The sequence below is a fragment of the Hemiscyllium ocellatum genome, chromosome 11, assembly GCF_020745735.1.
Source record: "Hemiscyllium ocellatum isolate sHemOce1 chromosome 11, sHemOce1.pat.X.cur, whole genome shotgun sequence".
In the NCBI taxonomy this organism is placed as follows: Eukaryota; Metazoa; Chordata; class Chondrichthyes; order Orectolobiformes; family Hemiscylliidae; genus Hemiscyllium; species Hemiscyllium ocellatum.
In genome coordinates this window covers 88,252,838-88,275,361 of record NC_083411.1, presented here as the reverse complement: position 1 = coordinate 88,275,361, position 22,524 = coordinate 88,252,838, and the positions used below count along the sequence as shown (strand labels likewise).

General features: G+C 39.9%; 1 protein-coding gene across 2 annotated transcripts in view; it reads left to right on the top strand.

Moving 5' to 3' along the window:
• LOC132820496 (calnexin-like) overlaps nucleotides 1-22,524 on the top strand; it is a 34,906-nt gene that overhangs the window by 9,637 nt on the left and 2,745 nt on the right. For both annotated transcript variants that reach the window (XM_060832697.1, XM_060832698.1), the window contains exons 4-14: nucleotides 3,686-3,738; nucleotides 5,675-5,816; nucleotides 8,722-8,803; nucleotides 12,333-12,525; nucleotides 13,370-13,559; nucleotides 14,642-14,755; nucleotides 15,215-15,368; nucleotides 16,960-17,175; nucleotides 17,822-17,941; nucleotides 18,655-18,754; nucleotides 20,204-20,301. In XM_060832697.1, the coding sequence (XP_060688680.1) occupies nucleotides 3,686-3,738; nucleotides 5,675-5,816; nucleotides 8,722-8,803; nucleotides 12,333-12,525; nucleotides 13,370-13,559; nucleotides 14,642-14,755; nucleotides 15,215-15,368; nucleotides 16,960-17,175; nucleotides 17,822-17,941; nucleotides 18,655-18,754; nucleotides 20,204-20,301 (1,462 nt within the window). The remainder of the gene's footprint in view (nucleotides 1-3,685; nucleotides 3,739-5,674; nucleotides 5,817-8,721; nucleotides 8,804-12,332; nucleotides 12,526-13,369; nucleotides 13,560-14,641; nucleotides 14,756-15,214; nucleotides 15,369-16,959; nucleotides 17,176-17,821; nucleotides 17,942-18,654; nucleotides 18,755-20,203; nucleotides 20,302-22,524) is intronic.

The following is a 22,524-nucleotide window of genomic DNA, read 5'->3' as shown; positions in this document are numbered from 1 at the left end:
TCATGTCCCCTTTGAGCTCTCCTAATTCTTGTTTAAAGTGCTCTGCTGCTTCCTTTATATCCTTTTGAGGGCTGTGTCTGTGTTCAGTTTCCTAAGCCTTATGTATAACTCCTTTTCCTTTTTGAAAAGGAAAAGCTCACATTTTCTCTTGTCATCCAAGATACCCGAACCTTGTCATCCTAATCCTTCAATTCATAGGAGGATGCTGGTCCTGAACTCTAATCTACTAGCCTTTGAAAGATTCCCATATGACAGATGTTTATTTACCCTCAGACATCTGCCCCCAATCTATATTCCTCAGTTCCTGCCTAATATTGTTATAATTAGCTTTCCCCAATTTAGTACTTCCACCCAAGGACTAATCTTATTTTATCCATAAGTAAAACTTATGGAATTATGGTCACTATTTCTGACATGTTTCCACACTGACCCTTGATCACCTGACCAAGCTCATTCCCAGGAACCAGGACGACAATGGCCCTTCCCTAATTGGAGTATTTACATTTGCTTCAAGGAACCCTCCAGGATACACCTCTCAAATTCAGTACCCCCTATCCAAGCCCCTGGCACTAAGGGAGACAGAGTCAATATAAGGGAAGTTAAAATTACCCACTGCAACAACCTTGTTGTTTTTTACATTTTCCCATAATTTCCCCACATATCTGTTTCTTTATGTCCTGCTGACCATTGGGATGCCTGTAGTATAACCCATCAGTGACTGCATCTCTAAGTATTTCTGAGCTCTACCCGTATGGTTTTGCTGGATGAGCTCTCCAAGATATCCTCCCTCAATACAGCCATGATATTCTCCCTAATAAGTAACGCAACTCCCTTACCTCTTTTACATCCCCCTCTATCTTATCTGAAACATCCAAATCCTGGAACATTAAACTGCCATTCTTGCCGGTTGTTTCCTGCTGTGACCTGCTTCATATGTTTTTGTCTGAAGAACGTATTCTCTGCTGCTGGCTGAGATAGATCATCCAGCTGACAAATCTAATTTTTGCTTTCTCTTCAATGATGTTGTGAATTCCATCATTGTTGAGGAGAGGGATATTTGTGGAGTGTTCTCAGATTGTTTAATTGTCCTCCTCCAATCTGATTAATTGTGGCAGTGTATGTTGTTCATAGAATATATAGCATACTGTTTCTGTTATCTTGCACATGTAATCTTGTGTTGTAACTCTACTGATTGATCACCTAGCTGGACGGTAATGATAAGGTGAGGAATATGTTGGGCTATGGGGTTACCAGAGAAAACTGAATTATGATCAGTAACTGGGACTGTTTGTCCCCCCCTCTCCAACCTAGAGTTGTTGTGATGCTCCTGCTGATCTGGCTGAGAATAGCTAATTCTGTGCAATCGAGCATCAAATCTTGGACTTTTGGTCTGTGGCACCTCAATAAAATAAATAACAGCTATCAAAAGAATCATACAATTTGCTGGATGTTGTAACAGTCAATAGGCATTTGCTGACTAGATCGAGGAAAAATTAGTATTTTCTTAAACATTTTCTTTTACAATTTCTACCACAATCAAACAGCTCTGATTTTGTTCGTCTTTTACAAATTTATTGGATTGTTTGCCTCTGCTGCAGACTCATCCTTTTAACTGGTAAATAACGTGAAAGGTGGAATGGCTTGTGAATGACTCATTACAAGATTGAATCATAGCGGGCTGCTTAACTGCACAAAATGGTGGAACTATACTGCCAATGGAAATTCGAGCAGGAATAGGCCTATTGACTCCCCAAACAGTCTCTTCCATTCAACAGGATCATGGCTGGTCTTCAAATCCACTTTCCTGCCTTTTCCCCACAACCCTTGATTCTCCTACTGATGAAGATCAACCAAAAATCTCAGCCTTAAATATACAAAAGGATTCTGCACCACAGCACTTTGTGGCAAAGACTCAACCATCTGAGAAAAGGAATTCCTCCACATCTCAGTCTTAGATTGGTACCCATTAATTCTGAGACTATGCCTCTGGTCCTAGACACTTCCAAGGGGAAAGATGCTCCCACCATTTATCCTGTGAAGCCCTTAAGAATCCTACATGTTTCAATTAGACCACCTCTCAATCTTCTAAATTCCAGTGAGTCGAGTCCTAATCTGTTTAACCCTTGCACAGAAGACAATCCCTCCATATCAGGGATCACCCTAGTGAACCTTCCCTGAACTGGCTCCAATGACATAATATCTTTGCTTAACTAACAGGACCAAAACTGCACACAGTGCTCGAGATGTGGTCTCACTAACACCTTGCACAGTTGTAATAAGACTTTTCTACTCCAACTCTCTTGAAAAAAGGGCTAACATTCCATTAGCCTCCTGATCATCTGCTGCATCTGTGGGATGGGTTTTGTTTGGTGCACAAGTACCCTCACATCAGAGAGAGAGAGAGAGAGAGAGAGAGTGTGTGTGTGTGTTGCAGCTTTCTGCAGTTTTTCCCCATTTTAAATAATACTGGTCATCTGTTCTTCATTCCAAAATGATCAACTTCACATTTTCCCACTTTATAGTCAATTTGGTTAAGTGAATGAGTAAAAAGCTCTCAATATCTCTGTAAAGTGTTTGTATCCCTTTTGCAACCTGCCTTTCCACCTATTTTTTTTGTGTGGCATGCAAAGTACATATATTTGCTTCCTACTTCCAAGTCATTAATATATATTATAAACAGTTGCAGTCCCTGTGGAACACCACTGGTTATAAGTTTCACCGAGCTGTGGGCGGCACGGTGGCACAGTGGTTAGCACTGCTGCCTCACAGCACCTGTAGACCCGGGTTCAATTCCCGACTCAGGTGACTGACTGTGTGGAGTTTGCACGTTCTCCCCGTGTCTGCGTGGGTTTCCTCCGGGTGCTCCGGTTTCCTCCCACAGTCCAAAGATGTGCAGGTCAGGTGAATTGGCTAAGCTAAATTGCCCGTAGTGTTAGGTAAGGGGTAAATGTAGGGGTATGGGTGGGTTGCGCTTCGGCGGGTCGGTGTGGACTTGTTGGGCCGAAGGGCCTGTTTCCACACTGTAAGTCTAATCTAATCTAATCTAATCTAATCTAAAATAACCTCTTATCCTCACTTGCTGTTTTCTGCCCATTTGCCAATTCTCTGTTCATGTCCATGTGCTACCTTCAACACCATGGGGTCTTATGAGTTAACCTTTTTGTGAGGTACTTTGTCGAATGCCTTCTGAAATTCCAAATGCAACACATCTAGTTCCCCCTTATTCAACCCTGGTTGTGACTTTGGGGAAAAAAAGATACTATTTCCCCTTCGTGAAGCCATGCTGTGTCTGCTTAATTAGATTATGTACTGCTGTTCTTGTTTAATAGGAGGAAAAAAGGTTTACACATCGTAAATTTATAAATGGCAAGATTCCAATTTGGACGTTGAAATAGGGAATAGATTCTGACAGAAAACTATACCTGATTTTAAAAACTGGATAGGTTAGCAGATCAGAGACTAGTGCTACACACTTCAGAGATTAAACAGCGAAAGCTAGGGGCTATTTCAGTATTCTGCTTATCACTGTCTGGGTCAGTATTTATTGCTATCCATCGTTGCCCTTGAGAAGGTGGTGATGTTCTGTCTTCTTGAATTGTTCTAGTCCATGTTCTGCCAGTAGAGACTGTATGGATAATATAGGTTGCCACATAACAGCTGAAATATTCTGCATTCTTTTCTTCAGATGGGTGAGGTCCGAAGCAAAAAAGGTCGACACTAATGAGAGCAAATATAATGGTAAGATATATCTTTCCCTGTGAAACATAAATAGAATACAGAAAATAGGATCCAGAGTAGGCTATTTGGCCCTGCTTTACCATTCAGCATGATCTTGATTGATCATCTAATTTTAGATTATTTACAGTGTGGAAACAGGCCCTTCGGCCCAACAAGCCCACATTGACCGTCTGAAGAACAACACACCCAGAGCCATTCCCCTACATTTACCCCTTCACTTGACACTAAGGGCAATTTAGCATGGCCAATTCACCTAATCTGCACATTTTTGGACGTGGGAGGAAACCGGAGCACCCAGAGGAAACCCACACAGACATGGGGAGAATGTGCAAACTCCACACAGTCGCCTGAGGCTGGAGTTGAGCCTGGGACCCTGGTGCTGTGAGACAGCAGTGCTAAGCACTGAGCCAGTGTGCCACCCAAATTTAGTGCCCTGATCCCACTTTCTCCCCATACCCTTTGATCCCTCTAACCCGAAGAATTATATCTAACTGCTTTTTGAAAACATTTTAATGTTTTGGCCTCCAGCTCTTTCTGTGTTGGAGAATTCAACAAGCTCACCAGCTAAGTGAAGAAATTTCTCCCCATCTTTGTTCCAAATAGCCTACCCCATATCCCTAAACTAGCAGCCTGGTAAGTATTTGTTATACACCCTCCATAGCCAGGAGCTTCCTAATTGCTTTTGAACTGAGTGACTCTCGAGACCATTTCAGAGGGTGGTTAAGAATCTGGAGTCATACATAGGCCAGACCAGGTAAGGATGAAAGATTTTCTCCCCTAAAGAGTAGTAATGATTCGGGTGGGTTTTAGTGACAATCAAGAGCAATTACTCAGTTGCCCTTAGTCTGGCTTTTAATTCCAATCGCAATGAATTCAAACTTCATTCTGCTATAGTGAGATTTGAATCAATCTCCCTAGAGCATTAACCAGTGACATTCCCAATGTACTGTCACCTCCCCACTAATGTGTATTCGGTCATTATTTAAGCTATTCCTTTGGCTTAGTGATTCATCTTTCTATGTTGAAATATCCTGACCAGGTCAGCAATTGAAGTTGAATTAAATTTAGTTACCTGTTTGTTGTCCTTCCTCAGTATGTCATAATTTGAATCTGAACTTCACTTTCTGTTGACAACCAAACAAGAGGTCATGCTCTAAACTTTCTTGAGAATTTCTTAGTTTTTCTTCTTGTCTACTGCAAATTTTAATTTTCTTTTGAGTACAGTTCCAGAGGTCCCAGAAACCTTTTTCAGCTATTTTCCATGTCTGAGCCTAAACTATTCATTTATACATACTGTTCGCAAATTGACTATTAATGTGTCATCCTGAACTGCTGTCTTGGCAGTTTTGGACAGTGATAGTTCATTGCCTTCTGCTCTGAGGCAAGTTAAACAGGCTTCTTACTCTACTTTTTCACTTGGTAAAGAATCAAAACCATGCTGCTGTTATTATGAACACATTATGACCATTTAGCCGATCAGTTCAACAAATGATGATTTTGGGCATTTGTTTGATCATGGCTGGTAATGATTATCCAGATCCTGCCTTCACTTACTTGGACCAGACTGAGTTATTGTATGGCACAGCGTATGCATGACGCAAAAGTGAGGACTGCAGATGCTGGAGATTGGAATCAGGAGTGTGGTGCTAGAAAAGCAGAACCGGTTAGGCAGCATCTGAGGAGCAGGAAAATTGACGTTTCGGGCAAAAACTTTTCATCAGAGTGTTCATGACACCACTAAATGGTGTACTTTGTAAATACTATAGATTGTAAGATACTGTTTAAAATGGACCCCTGCATAACTCTGGGATATTGTGCTTATGGTACAGTATGCAATACTGTTTCAATACTGGGTGTTATACATTTTATATTGAATGGCTGTGTTTATAATAATGAGTTCTCAAAGTAGTGGCTGTTTGTGGTTTGTGAATTCTAGGAATATGGGCTGTAGAAGAATCTTATGATCAGAAAGTGCCAGGAAACAAAGGATTGGTGTTGAAATCCCAGGCCAAACATCATGCCATTGCTGCCTACTTCCAGACACCCTTCCATTTCAAAGACTTGCCCCTAATTGTGCAGTGAGTATTGAGTTTTCATTCCAAGCCTGGCTTAAGTGCATCAGATGAACGAACAGGACCGCTACTCAGGTATTTAACTGTGAAGTACAACTGCATGGTCACTAGCTGTCTTCCAGTTCCTTACCCAAGTGTTCAATCTTATGTTCAAGTTTTAAATAATAAATGATAAAATTTCCATCAAACAAAACTATTTTTTTCTCCAAAGGTTAGTTTGCCTTCAGAAAGCAATATACTGCGGATTCTCAAAATCTGAAAGAAAAGTGCTCCAGAAACTCAGCATGTCTGGTAGCATCTGTAAAGAGTCAAACCGGGATAACATTGAGTATGCTGTCTATAGATTCTATGAGAGCTACTGAGTTTCTCCAGTACATATTGTTTTTATTACTCTTTGGAAAGATTAGCACTTGAATGTTCAGCATTTGGACCTGCATAAACAGGAGTTTCCTATTACAGTGAAAAAGTGACCAAGGAAGAAAGTTTAAACGTTTGTATTAGGGTTTTGTTCCTGAAGAACACATTGCAATGGACAACTGAAATAAAGCACTGTTTTGGCATTATATAACTAGGACTTTAAATCCATATAAACCTGGGAAATTAATCAGCCTTGCGTCTAATTGATACATCAATTTGTATTTTGTCAGATACAGGACACATGAGGTTAAATGTGGTAACATATGGCTTCCACATCTGAAGCACCACTTAGTCTATAAGCACTGTCCATTTGTGAAACTTTGCATGCTATTGCAAGTTTGCAATAGAGGTGTGTAGTCATTGTCAGATTGTTCTTCTGGTTTCATAAGTCATGGTTGCATTCCCCACCTAAAATGTAGGTCAATCTTTATTTGTGAGTCAAAACATGATTTGAACAGCCTGCTGACACATTGCTTGAGACCTCACACTGTGCCCAATCCTGTCCTAGGCAACATCCATGCATGAGCACTTTCTAGCAGGGATGATGATAACAATCAAGAGATTGAGGTATGTCAAATGTCCCTTTTTAAATCTATAGATACTGAGGGTAGTTGTTGTCATTCCCTCCCCTCCACCCACCCCAGGATCAGGTAACTTGTTGTTCCTTTTGTTTGTTGAGATGTTGTTTGATGTGATGATGCATTGATTAATGCACTCCTGTATCACAGGGCATAATTACAAAGTGTGCTGCAGACCCAAACACAAGCATGGTAAACCAGTAACATAGATGGTAATAGTAAGGAAGATATTAACAAATGTGGTAGATTCAGTTTAAGGTATAGAAGAAGGGAGAGAAGCAATATAAAGTAAATAGCACAATTTTAAAAGGGGTGTAGATAAACCAGGGAATCTCTGTACAAATGTCTTGAACGTTTGCAAAATAGTTTAGGATGACTATTAAGATGACCTATAGAATCCTTTGCTTTATAATGTTACGAACAAGGCAGGAGGAGTACATCATCACTCAGTCTCACTATCCATGGATCGCAACAGAAAGTAAAAATACTTTTTCCATTATATGTTTCAACTATGACAGATTTAAAGAATAAGACCTATCAACCAGATTTCTTAACACAATCATGAATTTACTATCAAAAGTCATTCAATGAAGAAGCAACAATTGCTTAACATACAGTCAGTAACTTGGAAACCTAAATGTTTAGCCTTTTAAATGTTCCCAAAAATACTCATTCAAGTGCACACCATGTCTTTAGGAAAATGGGGGGGGGGGGTGGATAAAATAGATTTCTCCACAGAAATTAGATTTCTGAAAAGAGAAAATAATTAATGGTCTTGTTTTGCGAGCTAAAGGATAAATCATAGAATATTGCAGAGCCTGTTGCTGCTATGTTCTTGTACAAGTGATCAATTCACAGAACTTGCACCATTGTCTGTAAAGTCTTGCAAACATTCTTATTCAGAAAGTGTAATTCTGAGAAGTTTCTTCCATCATTCTTTCAAAGAAAGTAGGTTTCATCCCAAACTCATGTGTTTTCTTTCGGAAATGAGATCAACTTGTTCTTAGCAGGCTTTCCTCTAACTGAATGAATGAGAAATAACAGTCATCTCTTCATGCCAGTCACTGTATAAGAAAAACCCCAGCAGGGGTTCACGGCAAAGTCAGCGGTTATCAGCATTCATGTAATTTACAGGAAGCCATGCTTAACAGAGGCAGTCAAGGAAAATGTCCAATCCAAAATTAAATCATACAAAGGGACATGTACTAAAGTGATCTTGTTGAATGATAGGCAGCATTGAGGGACCAAATAGCCAATTTATGCTCCTATTTCTCATAATCTTGTGAAGATTTGGTGAGCAGAAGACAAGATTTAAGGTAATTGGCGAAGAACCAAAGGCAAGATATCAGAACATTTAGTTATGCTCTAGAATGCACTGCATGACAGAGTGATCAAAGCAGATTCAGTAGTAACTTTCCAAAGAGAATTCAATACATGCTTAAGCAGTTAAAACAAATTGCTGGATTACGGGAAGCAAGAAAGTGGGACTTGTTGAATACTTCTGAAATGAGGGGCCAAATAACCTCCTGTTTACTGGATCATCATATGGATAATTTCTCACCACAGTTATTGGTAATATTCAGTTTTGTGGACATGTATCCTCTCACTGAGTTTCCAAAGTTAGTTACAGTATCAGGGATTTACTGACTGGAGGTTGATCACTTGATGTCTCCCTGTGGGGGAGAAAAAAACTAAAGAGAGTTTCATTACTGGCTTCTTTTTCATATAGCTCCTAACAAGGTATTAAGAGAAATCTATCAGAAACCTCCTTAGGCCTACCCTCTTAGCCAGTGAATGGAGTTTTAATGAGTAGAAACTGGAGAACAAGCAGAGGAATATTATTAAATCTTTTTTTAAAGGTAGAGGCATCACTGCAGTTAGATGTACCAGTCTCCAATTCTTCTTCTTTCCTGCAGGTATGAGGTACATTTCCAGAATGAAATAGAGTGTGGGGGTGCATACCTGAAGCTTCTCTCTGAAGATGATCAACTCGATCTGGTAAGTTATCCTATTGAAAAGCTCAACATCCTTTTTGGGCACGCTGTAGTGCGAAACATGTCTTTACTGAATGCAACTGGGTGTTGATTGGAAAACATCATCTGCATTAAATATTTCATTGCTTGTCTAATGTATCTCTAGCTGTAATGTTTCGATGGATCGTTTTCTCTACATAAGAGTATCACGTAGTGCAAGTTATTGTGCTGGCAGTGGTTGTAGCACAAGTGGAAGTAGCTTAGTATCCCAGAGTCCTTTGGTGTAAATAGCACTAGTGTTGTAGCTATATTGGAACAGTTTGGCTAAGGCTCAGTTAGTTCTGGTATAGAAACCTTTAGCATTATAGTTATGATGCTGTTAGAGCCCATAACCTTTGCTGTTTTAGTGGGCTCAGCAATTTCTCTGTCATGTGGAGTGAATCAAAGTGGTTGAAGACTGGCATCTATGATGTTGGAAACCTCAATGGGGGAGACCAAATGGAACATCGCGTCAACAACAAGGTTGTGAATAATGTTCTGAAGCAATCTCGCAGTGCGATAACAATTCATCTGATAAAACCAAAGTTTATCAAACTTAATGGTTACTGTTTTCCAGACTGTTAACCAATAAGTCCAGGAAATTTGGGGTTGCAGCGTTTGGTTATTCGTCATTCTTGGATTGTTACTTGATAATTACTTTGATTTCAGATTGCATTGGTATGTCTCTACCCATCAACCCCAAACTCAATCAAAACTGTTATGTCGAATTACAACTGTGCTACATGGGATACGTTCAGAACATTTCTAGGAACTCAAAACTGGGATTTATGAATTGAAGAATTGTACATCTCCACAATCTAACTTCATTACCCAGCATATCCCTTTTTGCCATTACCTTCAAACCAAGGGATCAACCTTGGTTCAATGGTGGGGACGGCATGCATGATAAACAGTGGAGCAATGTCTGTAGATAGAACTAAATGATCCCAAAACCAACCATTCAGATCAAAACTCTGCAGTCCTGTTACATTCAGTGATAACTGTTTGATTCACATCACATGATATCAGCATGCTACTGGGTACACTAGATAAGGCTATAGGCTCCAATAATATTAAAGCTGTAATGCTTATAGACTTGTGCTGCAGAACTAGCTGCACCCTGGGCCAAGTTAATCCTGCATCGTTACAAACTGACATTTACCCAACAAAGTGGGGAAAAATTGCTCAGATTTCTCTTGCCCAAGTAAGCCAGGGCCAATCTAACCCAGCCAATTACAATCTAATATGTCTGCTTTCAATTATAGCAAAATGATGAAAAATGTCATTAAGGGTGCTACCAAATGGCAATTACTCTTCAGTAACCTGGCCACCATATCTCAGTTTAGGTTTGCCAGGATTACTCAGCTACAGAACTCATTCCTGGTCCAAAGAGTAGCAGCATTTGAGAGACATCAAGGATTACTAGCAAAATTGGAGTCTGTAGGAACTGTCGGTTGGGGGAGCTGTCTGCTAATGGAAGAGCTGTGAATGAGACAGGAGGGTGCATTGCCTCTACAGTCCCACTATTCCAAAGGCTGCAGCATAAAATAAACATACTTTCTGGTCAGCAAGGTGACCAACTAAATATCTATATCAGGTTTTAAACAAAAAGCTCTACCAACCAAGTTTCTTAACTGCTAGAATTATGAGTTTATTATCAAAACAAAATTATTCAAAGAAGATACAATAATTACTTAATGTAGTCAGTAAAATAAAGTATAAATGCTTATCCCTCTAAATATCTCTCACTCAAACACACATTCTTTAGGAAAAGAGGGCAAATAAGCAGATTTCTTGCAGAGAATGGCTTCCTGAAAAAAAAACACATTTTGAGAGATAGGTATTTCTAAAGGCAGAAGGATAACTGATAGAATGTTCTGGAAACTGGTATTATGCCAAGTGTCACTAATTACACAAGGTTGTCTGTGAATTCTTGCAGACACAGCTTACTCAGGAAATGCAATCTTGAGGTGTTTTTACAATCACTCTTTCAAAAGAACAAATAGATTTGTTGAACTGACTTGAACTGACTAAAGGGTTTCATTTTTGGAAATGAGGGGTCAGCTAGTCATGTTCAGAGCAAATTTTCCTCCAACTCGGCTGCTTTCTTTTTACATGGTTTTCCTCCAAGTTAACTAGATAAAATAAGAATGTCTCTAAGCCAGAAGAAAAAGGGTCTCCAGCAAAGCAAGCAGTCATCACCAGTCATCTAGGAGGTCTTGTTGATGTAAATCTCCACTCTCCACAGTATCCTTTCAATTACCCCTTTTTAAAGAAACCATTCCAACAATGTCTACAAAAATTAAAATAAATTCCTTTTTTCACAAAACTGAAGTTCCTTCAAGGATATTAAATCTTTCATAATATAAGTGATACCTAACACAAAGAAGATGGTTGACGGTACTGGAGATAATCACCTCAGTACCAGGACATTGCTGCAAGAGTTCCTCAGCATGATGTTCTAGTTCCAGCCATGGTCTGGTGCTTGATCAATACCCTTCCCTCCATTGTTTGATCTGAAGAGGGATGTTTGCATTGTTCTATTCACAACTCCCCAGATACTGAAACAGCCATGCTTGCATGCAGCGAAGCCAGGACAACATTCAGGATTCAATTGACAAACAATATTTATGCCGCATAATTGCCACATGATCTAACCATCTTCCTCAATGTGCAATTGCATTATTATTTCTGCAAGTCACACAGCATATATCTTGGAATTGCCATTCTGCAGAAACCTAACTGTTCCACCATTATAAAGATAGTACTTACAAGAATATATTAGAGGCTGAGCATTCTACAGTGAATAACTCATCATCTGACCCCTCAAAGACTTTTCACCATGCATAATGCACATTCAGGATAGTGATGAAATTATACCCCATTTATTTGAATGAATGTGGCTTCAATAACACTCCAAGCTCAACACCATACAGGACAAATATTGATGGGCACTTTCAGCATTCACTCCCTTCACTGCCAGGATGCAGTGATGCGCTGTAAAAGCTGCCAAAGCTCTTGCACATGTTTGCTTAGTTCTCCTCTGTTACATTCCAGCACGACGTAGAAATGCATCACTTAACAATGCTGTTAGGTACTTGCAACACAGGAGGCAGCAGTTCAAAGAGGCTGCTCATTTCCATTCTCAAAGGCAATTACGTATTGCCAAAACAGCTCACATTTATTATCTATGCTCACATTCCATGAACAAACAAAAAATAGATGGTTGGTGTCAGTTCCACAGTGTCAATAGTTATCATTATTCTCAGATTACATCAATGGATGATTGTTAATACAGACCTCTAGCAATATTTAGTGTTTCCAGTTATTCTAGACTGTGAATCATTGCCATTGATTTTCATACATCTATAGGGAGCAGATGGATACCAGCTTGATATTGAGTCAGGAGCACAGTTAAAATAGTTTGAATAGGTTCTGCACATGGCGACACAATCTGGATGATCTGAATGATACTTTTCTCTTTTTTTATATAAGTTCTAATGTTGTTTTTACAGAGAAAGTTCTTTGACAAAACCCCTTATACTATCATGTTTGGACCAGACAAGTGCGGACAGGACTATAAATTGCACTTCATCTTCAGACATAGGGATCCAGTGACGGGTGCATATGAAGAGAAACATTCCAGGAAACCAGAAGTGGACCTACAGAGTTACTTCACTGATAAAAGACCTCACCTGTATACATTGAGTAACAAAACTCTCTTAATCTTTCTAGAGTATTCAGAAATAGGTCCCACAAGATGGCTGACAGTCTTTAAGTGGGTATCCTCAATGGGTTAGGATTAGAGTAAAACTTGCAGGCTTCATTTGTGAGATAGTAATAGTTCATTAAAGAACAACAGAACAAGCAAATCTAAACACGTTTGAATATAGCAATTGAATAATCTAACAACTCTCTATTAGTTAACATGTGAAAATAATAAATTGTTCAGTAATATTAAAATGTGTGTTGGGCAATCTGCAGAGCCAACCTTCTTGCAGCAAATTTAGATTACATTATAGCTGCCAACGTCTAGCTACATTGATTTATTTTTAACTGGGTTAATTATTATACTTTTAGTAACTTCAAGTATCATTAGCATAATATTTAAAGTTACTAAAGTATAATAATTAACCCAGTTAAAGGGGGAAGCAATGGCCTAGTGATATTATCTCTGGACTGTTAATCTGGAGAGCCTGAATGTTGTGGGGACCCGGGTTCAAATCCTATTATGGCAGATGGTGGGATTAAGAGTCGTCATCTAATGATGACCATGAATCCATTGTCAATTGTTGGAAAAACCCATTTGGTTCACTAATGTCCTTTACGGAAGGAAACTGCCATCCTTACCTGATGGCTTACATGTGACTCCAGACCCACAGCAATGTGGTTGACTCCTAACTACCCTCAATTAGGTGGGCAATAAATGACAGCACAGCCAGCAATGCCCTCACCTTCTGAATGAATTTTTAAAAATTATACTGTATAATTGCTGTACTTGAAATATTCTCTCTATCTCTATCCAATAACAATTTCAAAATTATTGGTTTAGTTGTGAGACCTGATAACAGTTTTGAGATACTAATCGATGAGAACAGTGTGAGCAGAGGAAGCCTCCTGCATGATGTAACTCCCCCTGTCAATCCTCCCAAAGAGATCGATGATCCAAATCATCAAAAGCCTGAAGACTGGGATGACAGGTGGCAGATACCTGACCCAGATTCCGTGAAGCCCCATGACTGGTGAGAATTAAGCAAGATCAGGTTTGGTGAAAATGTTTGTTTGCACTTACGTAGTCTGTTTACACCAAAACCAGTTGTGGCACCTTTTATTAGAATTTACTGTGAATTCAAAGTCAACAAGCTAACCCCAGTAGCAGAGACCACAAATGGATTTCAGTCCTCTTATGGTAACAACAATTGAATTATGACCTACCTCTCTCAAACTATAGTGATCGTCAGGAAGTAGGACTCCCTTCCATCAACAGTCGAGGGCACTAGTGAATTGACATCACAATCCTTTATACTTGAGACCACTATGAGTAGAAAGAAAACATGAGCCCAAGACCATCAGGAAATTCAGAGATCCTCCACTCTAAAACATAGGGACATTCTTGTCTCAATGCCATACACCACTATGGAATACAGAAACAACAGGGGGCATCAGTCAAATACAGTGACATACCTCTTCCTAACAATAGAGTCCTGCAGCACACTCAAAGGGCTACCCTCCACTAATATTAAGACTATAAGTGAATAGACATGACCAATGGAGAGAATAGATCATCTGCCAACACAGATATCACAAGTAAATAGAGAAACTACCTCTTCCGACACTAAAGACCATAATTGAATACAGAAACATCCTTTCATAGTACAATTTTCAAATTACTGTTTGCAGTCTTTGCTTTCATTAGTGGAGTCCCAGCCAAACAGCTCGATAATCTTGCTGGTCTTAATGGAATGTAGTCAATTCAGAGAGACATTCTTGATGAGAATCCAGAAGCTCTTGCTTCAAGTCCTTTTATATTGGGAACAAACCAAAAGGACTCAGCTGTGAACCTCCTTTAGTTACACACCTTACCAGTATTGAAGTTGGATGTCAACTTTGGAAAGAAAGTTAATGAGGAAGAAAAGTATGCACTGTTGATTATCTTCCTGTTCAGCTAAGTTCAAACTCCCCATCTGGGTCCTTGGGTCTGTGTAAAACCTGGAGTAATTATTGTTGGTTGTATTTCATTTATAGCCTCCTGTGTTTGAATGAAGATATATCAGATATTCATATGTACAGATGCTAAAGGATGTTGTCATATTCTCCATGCCAGGGATGAGGATGCTCCTCCCTATATTCCAGATTCCACAGTCATGAAACCAGATAACTGGCTAGATGAGGAGCCAGAGTATATTCCAGATCCTAATTCAATAAAACCTCCAGACTGGTAAGTTATGACTTACTTCAGATAGCCTCAGAGACTAGTTAGTGATTTTATAGTTGCATGAAAGGTCAGTGTACACCTGTCCTTCAAGTATATGATATTTGGTACCATCTTTCTGATATTCTTTCATAAACCACACCTTCACTGTTACATTCTCTGATGCACCCAATTACTCACTGGAACATTCTTTCATATATTCCATGTGTCTCATTGTAATACTGTTTAACCTACCTCACAAAACTCATTGATGTAACCTTCACTCCTCGCTGAGAGGGTGCATGTTAAGTTGTACTAACCCATGCATGCCTGATCTGAGTCCTTGATGATGATACCACTTTCTTCACCTTGAACAAAAATTATTTGCAACGCAAGTTTAAAATTAAAAATAATTCAAAATAAGATGTACCCAAAGTTCAGTCTGGAATTGTTTTAATATCAGTATTACATTATTGTATTTTACAGGGATATTAATATGGATGGTGAATGGGAAGAACCCAAAATCCCAAATCCAAAGTGTAAGACTGCTGGCTGTGGAACCTGGAAACCTCCCATGATCACTAACCCTGCCTACAAAGGCAAATGGAAAGTACCAATGATTGACAATCCCAAATACAAGGTAAATTTAATTGTTGTAATCTTTCTTACATATGTGATATTTAAATATCCCTTGTAATTCTCAGGATGGCTTTTTGGCAAATATATCATGTGATTTGTGAAATTTCAGAACATCTTTAGTGAGTTTCTGAGTCCCTGGAGAGTTAGCTGATCTCAACTTATCATAGAAACAGGAAGAACTGCGGATGCTGTAAATCAGAAACAAAAACAGAAATTGCTGGAAAAGCTCAGCAGGTCTGGCAGCATCTGAGGAAGGGTCACGAACCTGAAATGTTAAATCTGATTTCTCTGCACAGATGCTGCCAGACCTGCTGAGTTTTTTCAGCAATTTCTGTTTTTGTTTCGGCTCAGCATAAGGTTTGATGTATAGTCTTTGTGCTCATGGATTAGATAGATTAAAACTATTGCAATTATTGTTCCGATCCACTGAGTTGTGCATGCATAGGGCTTCAGGTTTGATCAAGATATCTTACACTGTTCAATCACTGGGAGACATTTCACTGGTGCACACACGAGGAGCAAACTTTTGGATTTGCTACTGAAGAACATCCAGTCCCTCAGAATCAAACCGCAGCAAGCATCAGAAGTGTTTTCACATGAGGAAGTGGAAATTTGACAGACATAAATTGCAGCAAACTTTGTTTTAACCAGTACCTTATGAACCCGCCCCTCAATAAACCAACAAACATTATAAACCTTAAATACTGGAAATTTATTGTATTGCAATCTTCACAATATTTGAGTCGTCAGTCGAGGGTGCGAGTGAGAGGGTACTCTACCAGTAAGTATTATTTAAGTGATATATGCCCTAAATAAAGTATAATAGTGATGCATCACATTTCTATTACTTATTGTGTTTTACACTGATTTTGTCAACGTCTTGATTAATTGGTACACACCTGGTCCCATAGGCCCTATTTTATACAGTTAATAAAAAGTTTGCTGTACTTTGCAGGGAGACGGATTTAGCTGTGTACTATGTTGTACCATAGGATGATTGCAGTTTTTAATCTTAAAATAATTTGAAATAGTGTAAAACACAGCTTTGTTTAATTCTTAAATATTTTGCTGTTAAACATGGATTGTAATAAGCAGGTCACTTAAATTACTCAATACCAGACATTTCTACATTTCTTGCACTTTCCCTGATTCACAAGACTACTTACTCTATTTAAATTATTTGATTGGCCCATCCGACAAGCACTAAAAATAATTGCCGAATAACTGCATGCTTGTAACTTAGTGATTGTAGTTACATGTGATAGAAAAAGTTAACCATCTTGATTTTTAAAATATATTTCTGTAACAAATTCCTCTCTGCAACATCCTTTCCTCTATAATAACCTGTATAACGTTCTGCTTTTCACACCCTCCAATCTGAACCTCAACTATTCATTACATAGAGCAGTGGAATTAATTCACTTTTTGTTTCTCATTAACTTAGTCTTCTAAATGACATTCAATTTTATTTGTTGTTGCTTGTAACTTCTTCATAGCACATGCATCTCTCTGTCTCCCTCCCACTGTGTAGCATAATTCAGAAATCTAATTATCAATTTTGAGTAACAGTTTTTCCAATTTCATTCTAAAAGGGAGTCTGGAAACCTCGCAAGATTCTGAATCCAAATTATTTTGAGAATACAAAGCCATTCCGTATGACTTCAATTGCTGCAGTTGGGCTTGAGCTATGGTCTCTGACCCCGAACATAATGTTTGACAATTTTATTATATCGTCTGATGAGAGAGTTGTCAAGCAGTGGGCAAAAGACACATGGGCACGAACAAAGGCAATCTACGATGCAGACGGAGTAAGTTGATTTGATGGCTATGTGCATGTAACCATGTGGAGAAATCTTGTTCCATGCTGCTACAAGATTACATCAAAGAATGACAAGTTCTGCATATAATGAAGCCAATCCTGTCAGTGTCTGAGGTACTCCAGCTCTTCTGTAACTAGCCCCAGGAATTTGCTCTGGCTCAGTCTCTACTGCTTTACTGAGGTTGCCATATAGAAGGTTATGTTTGACATCAGAACGTAGAGGTGAAAACTCTAAATGCTGCAGTTCTGAGAATGGACCTCCCCACTGGAAAATTTATGTTCCTTTCAGTGAGAGCTGCAATTCTGACCTTTTGGACCACTACTTGTCCGGTGAGGCCATTCCCAGCCTTGCATTTCATCATTTGCACAGGTGGCAATCCTACCAAAATCCCACTCTCCATCCGAGATGAAGCCCAGATCTCAGGAAAATGCAGTAAGATGGATTCATTAGGCTGGGTAAGAGTTATGCTACAATCAAAATCTAGCTTAAGAGATTCCCTCTGCCCCCAACTTGCTTGCCTGTATGTAACTAGTGTTTATTGTGATTTGCGCAGTGTAAGTCTGTGACTGAGACAGAGTGTGTGTTTCTTTTATCAGTAACTGAATTAATTGCTACTGTACCCTGTTGTCCACAGCCGGGTTTGATCATGCGGCTGTTTTTGGCAGCAGACAAGCGCCCTTGGCTCTGGGGAGTCTACGTGTTCACTGTTGCTCTGCCAGTTATTTTATTCATAAGCTTCTATTGGCCAAATAAGGTAAGTCTGTTTAAGAATTATGTGTATTTCCTACTAGAGGATTGGTGTGTTGGATACTCTGCTTTTCTTTGACTAACCAGTCGTCAATTGGTAAAAATCATCTGAATTTTTATTAAGCAGTGACCGTTACATCCAGGTTGCTGAGAATAAACATCTAACTGCATTAATTCTAAGTTCGGCTTATGTTTTTAAACATTAAGATGCTGATAGCTTTATCTTAATTATGTTTCGTTTTCAAGCCTTTTCATCACTAAACCAATTACAACATGACATTCTATCAGTAAGTCACTTGACTTGAACCCTTGCAACACCGGTTGGTGGTAGCTCGTGTACATGTTTAGATGCACTGTTCAGTATTGTCGGTCATGTAACCCTATTAGCAGCAGAAACAAATGTAACTGTTATGAGATTAATTCACTCCAATAAGCTGTTTTCTTATTTTTAATTGTTATACGACATTGGCTGAATCACATTGTTTTCTTACATCCTCACAGGTGTAAGAGTTAACTAAAGTGAAAATAAGCCCTCTGTTTAAATTGCTGCTTTGTTTCTATTTGGCAACTTTTCTATATGCTGTTGTCCTGTGATGCCACTTCTATCCCATACTTTCATGTGCTATAACTCTCTCGCTCTATTTTCATGTATCTCCTATTCCATCTTAGTATTTTATTTTGTCATGTTGTACTGTCATGTGCTATCATTTGTTCTCCCAGCGATTTGGGCCCCCTGATGATTATTATTATAAGAAGACAGATGATGTGCAGCTCAATGATGAAGAAAAAATAACGACAGAAGCACAGTCTCAAGAGTCAGGTAAGCCAAACAGCAGCAATAATAATGGTGAGAGAGTACTTACAAGTTTCCCTGCTTCTCAGGTGAATTTTGGCTGACTTTCCCACACATTAATTACCTCATAATAGGGTTGGTCGTCTCAGCATCACTTTACCATTGATGCAGTGGTTCTTTGGCTCGTTGTATAAATTGTCTCCTTTTCACAAATTGTCAGTTAATAGAGCTATTTTAATAAAATATAGGCTGTTTTAGCTTGGAATTAGCCATCAGGTTTCATTGGTGATGGAAGTTAGCAGGCCTGCTGAAAGTAAATGTCTCATAATTTCTGTGGGTCCAACAGTCAAGTCTGTTTGTAAGTGGCGGAAATGGCAGAGGATCCCACCACCAGAGATATATTTCCCTCCCCACCCCACCTGTGTTTCAGAAAGACCATTCCCTCCGTGACTCCCATGCCAGATCCATGGCCCCCACGAATGCACCCTCCCCTCCGAACACCTTCCTTTGCTGTCGCAAGAAGTACAAAACCTTCACCCACGCCTTCCACCTCACCTCCACCCGAGGCCCCAAAGGATCCTTCCACATCTGACAGAAATTTAGCTATACTTCCACACACATCATCTACTGCATCCTTTGCACCTGATGTGGTCTGGGGAGTGCATGGGGGAGACAGGACACCAACTTACGGATCATTTCAGAGAACATCTCTGGAATACCCACACCAACCAACCCCACCGCCGAACTTTAACTCCCACTCTGCCAAGGACATTGCAGGTCATGGGCCTCCTCCATCGCCATAGCCAAAGCCTAACCACCCAACGCCTGGAGGAAGAATTCATCTTCTGTCTTGTGGACTTCACTAGTTTCCCCATTCACATCCCCCCCATCCCCACTCCCATCTTATCCTAAACCCAACCTCCCAACTCAACACTGCCCTCTTGAATGGTCCTACCTGTCAATCTTCCTTCCCATCTATCTGCTCCACCCTGCTCTCCAACGTATCACTTTCATCCCCACCTTCATCTATCTTTCGCATTCCCCCCCAGCCCCACAACCATCCCATTTATCTCTCAGCTCCCTTGGCCCACGAGCCTCATTTCTGATGAAGGGCTTATGCCTAAAAATCAACTGCCCTTCTCCTTAGATGCTGCCTGACTGGCTGTGCTTTCCCAGCACCGCAATTAATTTGAGCGAACAATTAAGTCTGGGGCTTTTTTGCTTCAGAGTCCCACTGGACATCAAGTATGTATCTGCCAGTGAAGCTCAGCTTTTCAAAAAAAAATCCTTATTGTTGATGGGGAATATTTATTGAAAATGTTAGGAATTAATGGCTCCATGCTAAATTGACTGAAAAATGGATTCATGTTTAAAATAAAAAATCAACTGCTGGTCCACTTAATGGACAGCCCATTCAACAGGTGGCAGCTCTAGCTTGAAAATTACTTGTTAATAAATAATTATCCATAATTACAGATCTCCATGATCAACAAGGAAATGCAGCTAAAAGCAATGACAGGATGAAAGGAAGTATCATGTTAAAAACAAAAGAAGACTTGGAGACTTCTTCAAAGGTTGGAGATTTTAGCATTTTTCAGTATCTTAAATGGGATAGATGTTTTTACTTTGTTCAAAAAATGTTTGAAAATTAAAGCAAGAACTTGTGTTACCCATAATATGTTCCAACACGCGATTAGTTTTAAAAGAAAATTTTCCAATTCTGGATTAATGCTGGTATAATCTGACCAGTAGCCAGGGAAAGATTTTTCTCTAGATAATTTTAAAACATCCGGAAAGAGGAAGAGCAATCAATCGCTCCACAATCAATTGCACTGCATTCAGGAAATGTATTATGGGAACGACTAGCAAATCTAGACAAACAGTATTCCTAAGGCTCAGAATACACACACACAAGCAAGTTCACTTCTGATAGCCAGAAAAGACACCTGCCAAAATTCAAACACTGGTAATGGAGAAAGGTTGTCCCCATAAATAGAAAGGACAAAAGAAATCTGAAGTTACTCCTTTATTAGCGGCAAACACTGGAGAGCAACCGCCTTTAATCAGGGGAACATATGGGAAAGTTGCTGTTTGTGTTGTGTTGCTGCTGATAAGATCTGACATTGGTCAGAGTGCATTGTTACAGTAAAGTTATAACCAGCTCGGCACTAGATAATCATTTTGACTGATAATGGCCAAAGAATAAATGGTGGTAAAGACAAGCCAGGGAACTATACACTGGTGTGCCTGACCTCAGTGGTGGGCAAGTTGTTGGAGGGAATCCTCAGGGACAGGATGTACATGTAGTTGGAAAGGCAAGGACTGTTTAGGGACAGTCAGCATGGCTTTGTGCGTGGGAAATCATGTGTCTCGAACTTGATTGAATTTTTTGAAGAAGTAACAAAGAGGATTGATGAGGGCAGAGCAGTAGATGTGATCTATATGGACTTCAGTAAGGTGTTCGACAAGGTTCCCCATGGGAGACAGATTAGTAAAGTTAGATCTCATGGAATACAGGGAGAACTAGCCATTTGGATACAGAACTGGCTCAAAGGTAGAAGACAGAGGGTGATGGTGGAGTGTTGTTTTTCAGACTGGAGGCCTGTGACCAGTGGAGTGCCACACGGATCGGTGCTGGGCCCTCTACTTTTTGTCATTTACATAAATGATTTGGATGTGAGCATAAGAGGTACAGTTAGTAAGTTTGCAGATGACACCAAAATTGGAGGTGTAGTGATTAGCAAAGAGGATTAACTCAGATTACAACAGGATCTTGGCCAGATGGGCCAATGGGCTGAGAAGTGGCAGATGGAGTTTAATTCAGATAAATGCGAGGTACTGCATTTTGGGAAAGCAAATCTTAACAGGACGTATACACTTAATGCTAAGGTCCTAGGGAGTGTTGCTGAACAAAGAGACCTTGGAGTGCAGGTTCATAGCTCCTTGAAAGTGGAGTCACAGGTAGATAGGATAGTGAAGAAGGCGTTAGATGTGCTTTCCTTTATTGGTCAGAGTATTGAGTACAGGAGTTGGGAGGTCATGTTGCGGCTGTACAGGACATTGGTTAGGCCACTGTTCGAATAGTGCTTGCAATTCTGGTCTCCTTCCTATCAGAAAGATGTTGTGAAACTTGAAAGGGTTCAGAAAAAATTTACAAGGATGTTGCCAGGGTTGGAGGATCTGAGCTACAGGGAGAGGCTGAAAAGGCTGAGGCTGTTTTCCCTGGAACGTCGGAGGCTGAGGGGTGACCTTATAGAGGTCTTCAAAATTATGAGGGGCATGGATAAGGTAAATAGACAAAGTCTTTTCCCTGGGGTCGGGGAGTCCAGAACTAGAGGGCATAGGTTTAGGGTGAGAGGGGAAAGATATAAAAGAGACCTAAGGGGCAATTTTTTCATGCAGAGGGTGGTATGCGTATGGAATGAGCTGCCAGAGGATATGGTGGAGGCTGGTACAATTGCAACATTTAAGAGGCATTTGGATGGGTCTATGAATAGGAAGGGTTTGGAGGGACATGAGTGGGTGCTGGCAGGTGGGACTAGATTGGGTTGGGATATCTGGTCGGCATGGACGGGTTGGTACGAAGGGTCTGTTTCCATGCTGTACATCTCTATGACTCTCTGGCCAGAACACACTGATAAATCCTTTTGAATTATGACATGGGATCTTTTACTTCTATGCAAGAGGAAGACAGGGTCTTAGTTTAACATCTCATTTGAAAATGAGACCTTCAACAATTAGCATTTCCTTCATTTTGATATTCCCTCTGAGCTCAGCAGCTATCCTGAAATCTGGAG